The 12,820-nt window shown below is 37.5% G+C and overlaps 1 protein-coding gene and 1 pseudogene across 1 annotated transcript; both read left to right on the top strand.

The window, feature by feature from the left end:
- The first annotated feature begins 2,965 nt into the window (after positions 1–2,965).
- On the top strand, positions 2,966–4,061 carry LOC112509124 (annotated as a pseudogene).
- Positions 4,062–11,544: 7,483 nt separating this feature from the next.
- On the top strand, positions 11,545–12,327 carry LOC112509123. The gene has a single exon (XM_025113989.1). The coding sequence runs from the start codon at positions 11,545–11,547 to the stop codon at positions 12,325–12,327; it is 783 nt and encodes a 260-aa protein (XP_024969757.1).
- Positions 12,328–12,820: the final 493 nt, after the last annotated feature.

Below are 12,820 nucleotides of genomic sequence, written 5' to 3'. Positions count from 1 at the left end.
ATCTTTCGTTTGAAACCTAAAATTGAATAGGAACCAAGAGACCATCCACAGTGCAATACGTGTTGTTAGTGTCTTTGTACATATGTATTAGTTTAAGGGCTTGTTTTGCCTTTCTCTGTTCTCCAACAATTTCTTGGCTATACAACGGGCAAAGGACTTTGGGACTTTCTCGCCAAAAGGTATACTCCTATAGGTCTTTCCCACCAGTATCAACTATGGTCCACTTTTCAGACCAAACGACAACTATCTGATCAGTCTGTCAACTCGTATATCTCCGAGATGCAAGCTCTTAGAGATCATTTGAGCTTGGGTGCACCTCAAATATTTGATGAAACTGCTCGAAAATTTAGTGCTTATTTTAGTCAGTTGCATCTGATCACTATTCCAATGAGACTCACGAATCGCTTTGAAAATGTTCGACCATCACTGTTGCATAGGCAACCATTACATACACTTGAAGAATCTATTACAAAAATATTGAGTGAAGAAACGAGACTCCACCAACGTTGCCCACTACTTTCTGAAAGTGCTCTTTACATGTCCTCTACCGGATCCAAATGCAGGTCTTATGAGCTTAAATCTACAGGAAAGTGGAACAATAATGAAATTTCCAAATCCTCAGGAAAGTGGAACAATAGTGAATGCACGTTCTGTCACTCCACTTCCCACCTTCTACTAAATTTCTCGATCCAAAAATGTCGCTGGTGTGCTATTACATACCCTCGGCACACTATGGATCTGACTGTCCAAAGAATCCAAAGAACTCAAGCTAACAACTAAAACAATCTCAGTCTCAACCTATTGCTGGCTCCATCACTTAATAGATGCCTAAACCTGAATCACAAGGACCACAACCCACTATCGCATCTTAGGTTCCCACTAATGACCTTATGGATCTTATACGAAGAAATCAAGAGTTAATGGAGCAACTTATGATAGATTCTATGGGTATGAATACACAGTACAACACCTTCTCATCAGGTAATACTTGGATTTTTTATTCTAGTTGTTGTAATCATATAACACCTTACGCAATCGTGTTTATCTATAAGAAAAAGCCAAAGTCATTTTCTTCAGTATGTACTGTAGATGGTGCACACTTACAAGTATCATTCAGTGGAACAGTATCTAACTCATTTACACTTACCTAATGTCCTTCATGTTCCTAACTAGTCTCTGAGCCTTAAATCTGTCACACAACTTATGGAATCCGGTCTAACTGTCTTGTTTCACTCTTCTGGTTGTGTTGTGCAGGACCCAAATACTAAGCAGATCCTTGGAGTAGGCCGTAAAGTTGGTCGAATGATTGAAGCAGTCTATCTTCGTTTACCATCATCTCAATCTAATTTTGTTGCATATGTTTCTAGTACTTCTTCATTTGATATGTGGCATGCTCGTTTAGGGCATTTGTCATCGGCTAGAATAAATTTTTTAACTAGTTTTGGGTTATTAGGAAGCACTACTTCTGAAAATGTTTCTTGTTTACCTTGTCAACTTGGCAAACAATGTGCTTTACCATTTAAAATAAATGAATTTCAATCTGTCTCTCCATTTGATTATTCACCCTGATGTGTGGGGACCAGGACCAAACCCTACTATGGGGGATTCTCGGTATTTTGTTATATTCATTGATGATCACACACATTTCACTTGGGTTTATCTAATGATACACCGCTTAGAATTACCTCAAATATATATTACTTTTGCTCGCATGATATTAACCCAATTCTCCAAACCTATAAATATTATTCGAGAAGATAATGCTATGGAATACAAAGAGTCCTCTCTTATCTCCTTTCTTCAATTTCAAGGCACCATCTCTCAGTATTCTTGTCCAGGTACCTCTCAACAAAACATTCATGCTAAACGAGAACAAAGACACATCCTTGATACTGTTTGTACACTACCGATCTCAGCTAAGTGTCCAGAATGTTTCTGGTGTGAAGTTTCCTTCACTACCATCTACACCATAAATCGTCATCCGAATTCCATCCTTCAACAAAAATCTTCTTGTGAAGTACTTTATGGTCTGTCTCTTGCCTATGAACTACTAAAAGTGTGGGGTTGTGCCTGATTTGTCCAGTTACAATCTCATGAGCGTACCAAACTCAAACCTCAATCTAGTTTATGTTGTTTTCTTGGCTATGGGATTGAACACATAGGTTACCTTTGTTGGGATCCAATCTCAAAGAGGCTTCGAATATCCAGTCATGTTATATTATGGGAACATAAAACATTTTCCTCCTTGTCTAAATTCCAGGTAACTTCTACCCCTTCTACATACTTCTTCCTTGAAACTTCTATCTCTTTGCACTCACTCCAATTAGATCCTATCTCTATACCCGAGTCTTCCGCTTCTACATCTGAGGCACCTATTGACGTGTCTCTCCCATCCAATTCTTTTCCGTCTGTGTCCTCTGATGATGATCAATCATCTATGCCATCTTCAACGTCTACTTTAGAGCCATCTGCCGAGTCTGTGGATCCTAGCACTTCTCAACCACAAGACCTACGACAGTCAGATCGGGTAAGACATGTTCCCTCTCGTCTTCTTGATTATCATTGCTATATGACACTCCTATCCAATCATGAACCTACATCCTACAACGAAGCATCTTCTAACCCTCTTTGGTAGCAAGCAATGCCTAAGGAACTTCAGGCTCTTGGAAAAGCCCATACATGGGATTTCGTTCCTCTTCTCCTGGGTAAGTCTTCTATTAGTTCTAAACGGATCTTCAAAATTAAGACGGAATTCGATGGATCAATCGAATGATATAAATCCTGACTTTTGGTAAAGGTCTTCAACCAAGAATATGGTATTGACTACGAGGAGACTTTTGCTCCCATGGTTCGTGTCACATCTGTTCGTAGTCTACTTGCCATTGTTGCCTCTAAAAGATGGCTACTTTACCAAATGGATGTCAAGAATGTGTTCTTAAATGGAGATCTATAAGAAGAGGTCTACATGAAGCCCCCTCCAGGTGTTACTTCTACACAAGGCCATGTCTGTCGCCTCCGCAAAGCTCTTTATGGTCTCAAACAAGCACCTCATGCGTGGTTTGAGAAATTTAGTACTACGATTATTTCATTGGGATTCTCCTCAAGTAACTATGACTCAGGTTTTTTTACACGCACTACTAAAGCAGATACTATTCTTCTGTTACTGTATGTTGATGATATGATTATCACTGGTAGTGACTTTACAGGCATTGTCCATCTAAAACAATATCTCAGTTCTCGTTTTGAAATGAAAGACCTTGGTAAGCTTCACTACTTTCTTGGTCTTGAAGTTCTCTCAGATACTTCTGGCATCTATCTTTGTCAGGCCAAGTACATTTCAGACCTTTTGTCTAGAGCTGGTCTTACTGACAACAAAGTTACCTCTACACCCCTTGAGCAAAATCTCCATCTAGCTCTGGGAGCCGGTAATCCATTAAGGGATCCTACTTTATATCGAAAATTAGTTGGTTCTCTAGTTTATCTAACTGTTACTCACCCCGATCTCGCCTATGTTGTGCATATAGTTAGCCAATTCATGGTTGCCCCGTGCTCCGATCATTATGTAGCAGTACTTCGGATACTTAGGTATCTCAAGGGGACTATGTTTCATGGTCTACTTCTCCTCTACATCATCCTTGATACTTCATGGTTATTCTGATGTTGACTGGGATGGAGATATAACTGACCGTCGCTCCACAATTGGGTACTGTTTCTTCCTTGGTGACTCTCTTATTTCTTGGAGCAACAAGAAACAATCTTTGACGGCTCGATCCAGTACTGAAGCTGAGTATTAGGCCTTGGCTGACACAACTCAAGAACTCATATGGTTGCGCTGGTTATTATCAGATATGGGGGCTCCCCAAATCTCCCTGACTCCATTATGGTGTGATAACAATAGTGCCATTCAGATCGCCCACAATGATGTTTTTCATGAACATACAAAGCACATCGAGATCGACTGTCATTTTGGTCGTCAACATGTAGTCCACAACACCGTTCAACTTCTCTCCATCTCTACTATCGAACAACCCCCTAATATTTTCACCAAAGCTCATTTCTAGGCCCATTCCGGGATCTTGTTTCCAAACTCAGCTTAGTTCATGCTTCCCAACTTGGGTTTGAGGGGGGATGCTAGCGTCTTTGTACATATGTATTAGTTTAAGGGCTTGTTTTGCCTTTCTCTGTTTTTTAGTTAGCATATATAGAAGCCTCTTTTCTTTGTAAACTTACTTTTCATATAAAAAACAAATACATCGAGAAGCCTTCTTACTGTTCCTGCTGCTCATTCTTGATCTTTATTCAACTCACAAATCCTAATATATGTCATATTTATCAAAAATATTAAATGTGTTATTCAACATGAATATGTATGATTCGTGATAAATAATATGATCATATTGATCATGAATAAGTTATTTTTGGTAAATATTCATCATGTTTAGGAACATATGATGGATTATACACGGTTCTAAATTTTTAGTCAATTTTGGATTCTTAATATATAACTTCTCTCTATCTATTTTAAGCAAACATAATTTTTTATGTTTAACTGAGACTAATTTTCTTATGGAATGATGATTCAACAAGTCAAATCATATCAAAATTATAATTTTTCTTTGGACTAACTAAACATTTTATTTATTTATTTATTTATATAATATGATTTATAATTTATAATTTTTAATGACATTATATGTCATGTCTACAACTTAAATTGACCATCAATAGTTTTATCGTGAAACATTCGTTTCCTATATAAAAAATGATGACAAGTTCTTTCAAACATATTAGTTTAAAAGCATTTCGTCATCTAGATAATAAATAAACAATAGTTTGTATAATACTCGTTACGGTAGAATTTATTTTAATAAGATGTTTAAAATATTTAAACGTATTAATAAAATATTTTATAAGACTTACAATTTATAAGATCAAATAAAAAAATAATCTAAAAGTGTTACAATAGGTTTATTAAACGTTTTTAGGCATTTTAATAAGTTTTTAGGACATTTTTAAAATAAAATATTATATTAGCTACTTTATATAACAATAATTAAAAAATTGTCCTATAAACAAAAGTGCCCTATAAAAACATGGGTTTATAGAAAAGGTTTTAAAACCGTACTATAAAATAGTTAACACGATATTTAATTTATTAATGTCCTAAAATACTTATTAAAACATCATAACACGTCCTATAAACCTATTGTAACGCTTTTAGATATGACACTTTATAGTTTGATCCTATAAACTTGAGTTTTATAAAGTATTCTATTCGGACGCCTTAGACATTCTAGGCGTCCTATAAAGCCAATTTTGTTGTAATTACTACTTATATACTATAAGTTGCAAGATGCAAGAAATTAACAAAATGCAGAATGAAAAATTGGTGTAAGCCCTTAATAAAAAAGGAAAATCTAAAATAATCATATGTAATAATACACACGTACTATCTAAACTACATTGAAAAACATTCTAGCAAAAACTCTTAAATACAACACAAGAAGCACAACGTACTGCTTTTTAAAGCATAAAAATTGAAAATCTCTTAATATTGTTTTTTATGTACAATACACAAGTCACTAGTGCTTCCTCTTAACCCGTGTCACCATTATCGAATTTGGTACATGCAGTGTTTTCTTTCTCTTCATGCGACATAGTTCTCCTTCTTCATGTATGATTCCCACGATTCAAAGTTCAAAATTCAATTTTGCATCTTCTTCTCGAGATGATACTCCATCTCGATCCCCTCCCTAAAAATCACTTCCTAAATACTAAATCTTGGATTGAATTCACGCTTCACCTATCGGTTTTCTTACCCTCCCCAAGACAGATCCGCAGTCCCACGATGCAAGTAAGAGTTGTTTTCTCCTACATACCGATAACCCTCGAATTTCCCCCTCGATTTGTTGTTTTCTCCGACTTGAATCTAGAATTTGCCCAACATTTTTATTGTTTTCTCCTACTTGAAGGCATTCTCTCTACAGGTAAGGGTCTATCTTTGTTCTTTAAAATTATTACACTTATTATATCAAATTTCGAATTTAATTAAGTTTAGGTTTTTGGTTTTTGAACTGAATTCATGAAATTTGGTTTGAATCCAGTTAAATTTTTAAATCTGTTGGCTCTGAATTTATTTCACTGAATTTATATCTCAGAATGCTCTAATCGTTCTCACAGGTTTGCTCCATTCTCCATCTCTTTACGTCAAGGTACTCTCCAGTTTATTTTTGTATATGCAAATATCTTGGTTTTCTCTGCTTCTAACAGATTTTCTAAAAACTAAGCGAGTCCTTTTTAACCAAGGTTGATCTTCTCACTTCCTTCTTCGCTCGATTTTTCCATCGCTCGGTCTTTTCTGCTATACTTCAAGGTACACTCCAATTAGGGCCTCTAATAGAATTTTCTTCTTTTATATGCCAAAGTGTTTGTTAATATATCCCAGTGAAGGGTTGCAATAGATTTTTCTCTTTAGTGGTTTTTTATGTTTTCCCCTTCGCATATATATGATTTCTGTTTTTATGTTTTTTCAATGGTTTTTCATGGGTATGGTGGTTCTAATGGTGGGTTGACTCAAATCAGTTTATAAAACATTTTTTTAAGTGAATAAGTATGTTGAAATATGGTTTATATGTTAAATCTTAACTTCTGGTATCTTTTGGATTATTTTGCAAGAATACAAAAGAATAAGGATTGTTCGTGTACATAGCTGATTGATCAAGAGATAAAGGACTGCGCTTCACTTTTCGTATTTCTTCAAGGGTAGCGAAGCTATTATTTAATTCTTCAGGGTGCATTTTGTAAATTCTTTCGCCTTAGTATAAATACTCTTTTTTTCTTCTTTTGGCTCAGATTTGCTTAGTTTTCTTTTTTCAAATCTTTCTCGATTGTTCTTTGCTCTTCATATTCTTTATCTTAGTTTTATTAGCTAAGATTAGATTTAGGGTTTATTTTTGTAACATTGTTGTTGTTATGAATAAATCTTTGGATTGCAAGTTTTATCATGATATCAGAGCTACACCATTCGTGTAGAATCTGTTTACTCGTTGTGTTTCTCCTTGCACATATGAAGGTTTCCTCTCCATGTAAGTTTTCTGTTTGATCTTGACCTACTGTTCTTCTGATTTATTTGTCTTTTTCATTTTTGTGCATAGGTATTTTTGGATCTTGTTTGAGTCTGTGTAGATCTCGTTCTCTTTTCCACGACTGTTCTTGTGGTTTGTTTTGTTTATGCTTGGAGAAGTGTGATCTGATCTCGAAATGAGATTTGGTTGTGCCTTCAAACGCGTTTGATCTTTTCGTCTTTCTCGGTAGGTATTTTTTCCTTTTCTTCATGTTCTTTTTCTGTTCGAGTAAGTGCGCAACTGTTTGAACTGGTTTATGAAGGTCGTTTAGACCTCGTCTAGCCATTCTTGTGGTTTGATTTGTTTCTGTTTGGAAAAGTGGAATTTGATCTCGAAACGATATCTGGTTGTATCTTCAAACTCGCTTAACCCTTCGTCTTCTTGGCATGTATTTTCTCTTCTCTACTTTCCCTTGTCTTTTCTGTTTCTTTTTGAGTAAGTGCGTGGATGTTTGAATAGGATTACGAAGTGTCTTTAGACCTCGTTTAGCCATTCCACACCGCCATACTCGTTTGCTTCTGTTTTGGTTGTTTTCAAGTGCGCGACCTTGTTGATTTGGTTAAGATCCATTTGCGATCTTTTGTTTCCATCCAGGTCTTTTTTTCTTGTTCCTGTTCTTTTCCAGATCTGTATCCCTTTTTTTATGTTGATTAAGGTCCAGATCTAAGTTGTTGTTTCTGGTCCTTTGTCTAGATTTGTTTGTTATTAAGGTTTGGTCCATCCAGATCTGGTTGTTTTTGTTTGTATAGGTTCTGGTCCATCCAGATCCTTTTCTTTATCTGTTCAGGTTGCTCTCGGTTCTGGTTATTTCCTTGCCTTTTATTTGTGGTTCTCTTGTTCTTTGTTGTTATATCTGTTGGGGCTGAATAGTTAGATTGACCTAGCACCGTTAAGTATTTTAGGAATCCTGCTTCCATCTATTCAGTTTCCTTGTTCGTTTCCTTTCTGTTTTAATGGGTGATCCCACTGCTGCCACTGGTTCTACAATGGAATCTAAGGTCACCAGTTTGGATTTTGGGGATCCATTGTATCTACATCCTAGTGACACTAGTGGAGCTCCCTTACTTAACATCAAACTCAGTGGCACTGGAAATTATTTGGGCCTGTGCTATGACCTTGGCCTTGGACAAAAAAAAAACTCGGATTTATTAATGGGTCCTATCCTCACCCCAAAAATGATCCCGTTCTTGAAAGACAATGGTATCATTGTAACTCGATTGTCCTGTCTTGGATTCTGAGTTCCATGATGGAAGATCTTTTTTTTGGGACAAGTGTTCTCAAAGGAAGCTTCCAAAGTTTGGGACGAGCTAAAAGAAACATATGTTCTTTCACCTTTAATATTTATAAAAAAAATAAACTCTTTAAATCAAAATGGTACATCGGTTTCTGAATACTATCACAAACTCAATTCCTTATGGAAACAATTTGATGCTTTGGTCAAACTTCCCTCTTGCACTTGTAATGCCTCTCATGATTTCTCTGAGCACTGTCAACTCATCAAATTAATGCAATTTTTAATGGGCCTTGACGATATGTATCAATCGATTAGAAGTAATATCCTCACCAAGGACCCTCTTCCCACTGTGAAGACTGCTTTTTCTCTTGTTTCAAGGGAATAACCTACCTCAGTCTCGCACTAAAACTCAGAATAATGCCTTTGTCAGTAAAACTTTTGAAAACAAAAGGAGGGTAGGGAGAGGTCCTAATTTGGTTTGTAAGCATTGTGGTTTAAATGGTTACACTATTGAAAGATGTTATAAGCTGATAGGTTTTCCAAAAGACTTTCAAAATTGACCTCGACCACAAACTAAGTTCAATTCTTGGGCCATGTCATTTCAGAATCAAGGGTAAAAGTTGATCCTGCAAAGATTGAGGCAATTGATAAATGGAATATACCGAGAACACTCACCGAGATCTGTAGTTTCTTGGGTTTGACAAGATATTACAGAAAGTTTATTCAAGATTTTTCTCGGATTGCTGCACTTTTGACAAACTTGACGAGAAAGAGCGTTAAGTATGAGTGGGGAGAAGATCAAACTAAAGCCATCCAGCTATTAAAAGATTGGTTATGAAGTGCTCCAATATTAACATTATCGAATGGGTCAGAAGATTTTCTAGTTTAGAGTGATGCTTCAAAGTTAGGTTTGGGGCGTGTATTGATGCAACGGGGAAAAGTTATCGCATATCTTCTAGACAATTGAAGGATCATGAAAAACAGTTTCTACACATGATATGGAGCTTGCTGCAGTCGTTTTTGCTTTAAAAATTTGAAGACATTATATGTTGGGGACTAAATGCTAAATTTATACTGATCATAAAAGTCTTCGACATCTGTTTAATCAGAAAGAATTGAATATGAGGCAAAGACTATGGATCGAATTGGTGAATGATTATGATAGAGAAATTCTCTATCTCCCTGGGAAGGAAAATGTGTTGGGACCATATCATAATGGATTTTATTATGAAATTGTAGTGAACTCCAAAAGGATATAATGCCATTTGGGTTATTGTGGATCGTCTAACAAAATATGTGCACTTTCTATCGATCAGAGAGACTTATCTGTTAGAAAGACTTGCAAGGATTTACGTCGATGAAATTGTGACACGCCACGTTGTTCCCTTATCAATCATTTTAGATAGGGGCAAATGGTTTACCTCAAAATTCTGGGAAAGCTTTCAGAGAGCCATGAGATCTCAGATTTAGTTAAGTACGATATATCATCCACAGACTGATAGGCAGAGTGAGAGAATGATTCAGACCCTCGAAGATATGTTAAGAGCTTGTAGCATTGACTTTGGGGGGTCATGGGAGAATCATCTGCCTTTGATTGAATTTTCCTACAATAACATGTATCATTCCAGCATCCAAGCGGCATCATACGAAATTTTGTATGGTAGAAAGTGTAGAACGTCGTTGTGTTGGAATAAGGTGGGGGAAAAATAGTTGGTTGGTCTGGATATTGTTCAGATAACGACTGAAAAAATAGATCAAATTCGAGAAAGAATAAAGACAGCTCAGGACCGACAAAAGAGTTATGCCAACAAGCGTTGAAAGCCGATTGAATTTTATGGTAGGAGATCTTGTGATGTTGAAAGTTTCTCCATGGAAGGGTATCATATGTTTCGGGAAGAGAGCTAAACTGAGTCCAAGGTACAATGGGCCATTCAGAATCAATAATCGGGTTGGTACAGTAACGTATCAGTTGGAGTAGCTAGAAAAACTCAACGTTATTCACCATACTTTCCATGTTTCGAATCTACGGAAGTGTTTGGTTGATCCGAATATGGTCGTACCCCTACCTGAGATTCAGATTGATAACAAGTTGAACTTTGTGGAAACTCCAGAGGCTGTCACTGACCGGAAGACTAAGGTGTTGAGAAATAAAGAAATTAGACTGGTGAAAGTACAGTGACAATTTCATAAAGGGCAGAAGGCTACCTGGGACTTGGAGTCTGAAATGAGAACGAAATATCCTCAATTATTTGATTGATTGAATTCCGGGACAAATTTTTTTTGAGGGGAGGATAATGTTATAACTGGATTTAAGGTTATAAGAGTTTGGAGTTGTTTTTGATAAGCCATGAAAGTTGAGGGAGAAGTTTTGAAAAATTCTTTAAAAAATATCCCATTACACTGCCTCATATTGGGTTAATTGAGATATTGTTTACTTATTGGGATAATTGAAAAAGAAGAAAAGGAAATTCGGTATATTCTTTTGTGTGTTACAGAATCGGGATAGACGTATATTGGGATAAGGGTGGCATAATCAGGAGAGACGTATATTGGATAAGGGTGACAAAACCTTCTGTATGTAAAATGGGATTATTGATCATGTGGAACTAATTATCGCATCTTCATGATACGACGAGTTTGATTTATCGCATCTATATGATGCGATGAGAAGATGTTATCTCATCCTTGTGATGCAAATAGTTCTGTTATCGCATCTTAGAGATGCGATAAGATGAAGTTATTGCATTCTAGTGATGCAAGGAATGAGTATTATCATATCCTAGTGATGTGACAAAGTGGAGATTTCTCATCAGTGTGATGCGATAAAGGGAAGTAATCGCATCCTTAGGATGCGAGGAAATATATTATCGCATCTATATGATGAGACAAGTTGATGTATATAATGCGACAAGTTGGTATCTTTTATGTTTGATGCTATTAGACTAGGTTATACGTTAATGTAATTATGAATAGTTAGAGGTATCTAAATGTAATTTGTATTAGCATGGTATCAGAGCTCCCAACCTAGCCGACCCTACCTACTTCCGCCTTTGGATCGCTGCTGTCTTCCCCTTCGCTGCTGTGTCTTTCCCTTCAATCTGCGATCTCCTCTAATCGCAGCCCCCCCTCCCTTCTCAATTTTGATTCTCTCTTCTCTTTTTCACCTTTATTCCGATTCTAATCCTTATGGCCGGCGATAAAATCCAGCCACCCATCATCCAGCCGCTCCACCCTGCGACAACCGTAACCAACATCAAGAATCAGATCCCTATCACTCTCACCACTGATGGCAACACCTACAACTCCTGGGTCGCCTTATTTAAAGTACAGTGCACCGTTTGTAGGGTTTTGGATCACATTCTCCCGGATGCTACCGCTCCCTCAGAACACGATGACGAATGGAAGCGTATTGATGCAATCGTGTTACAGTGGCTTTACGGTACTATACCCACTGATTTACTAACGACGATTCTCAAGGTTGACAACACGGTTGCGAAGGCGTGGTCTGCTCTTGAACGCCTTTTTCTGGATAGCAAACCTACACGTGCCTTGCATCTTCAGCAGAAATTTTACAACACCAAGCAAGCATCGTTTACTTCTGCCACAGCATACTGTCAGGAACTCAAACATATTTCTGATCAGTTGTCGAATGTTAATGCTCAGGTGACCGATCAGACCCTTGTCCTGCAGTTGATATCCGGCCTCAGTCCCGAGTATGACAATTTTGCAACCACTCTACAACAGGCTGACAAGTTTCCGTCTTTTGAAACAGCCAGATCCAAACTCGTTCTTGAAGAGGACAGCAAGGCCAAACGACTTGCTGATGCACCGGCTGCCCTACACACTACTTGCCCATACCCCACGACTCCACAGCACCGTCCTCCGGCAGGGCTGCCCCGGGCATTCTTGGTGCGGCTCCATCAGCAAACTATGCCTCGTCCGAGTATTCAGTTGCACCAACAAATATAGAACAAGCATTGCACACCATGTCTCTGAATCAGGATCAAAACTGGTACAAGGACACCGGAGCTACATCTCATATGGCACACACCCCAGGTATGCTTTCCGCTTATGTTAATAATAGCAGTTTGACACCCATTGTTGTTGGTAATGGTTCTCATATTCGGACATCCGGTATTGGCCAAACAACCCTCAAACCACCTTACCCACCTTTAAAACTGCCCAATATCCTTGTTTCACCTTCTTTAATTAAAAACCTTCTTTCTGTTAGACGTTTAACCACTGACAATGATATCTCAATTGAATTCGATCGTTTTGGTTTTCTTGTGAAGGATTTCCAGACCAAACTCCCCATTTTTAGGTGCAACARCTCCGRCGACCTTTATCCGCTCTCTCTTTCATCGGCTACATCTTCTTCTCCCTCGACTTTTGCTGCTCTCACTCAAGACCGTTGGCATCAACGATTGGGTCACCCGGGCGCTTCTTTATTACGTTTATTGCA

Source organism: Cynara cardunculus, assembly GCF_001531365.2.
Source record: "Cynara cardunculus var. scolymus isolate 2C chromosome LG 3, CcrdV1, whole genome shotgun sequence".
Lineage (NCBI taxonomy): Eukaryota > Viridiplantae > Streptophyta > Magnoliopsida > Asterales > Asteraceae > Cynara > Cynara cardunculus.
This window is presented reverse-complemented; position numbering and strand designations above follow the sequence as displayed.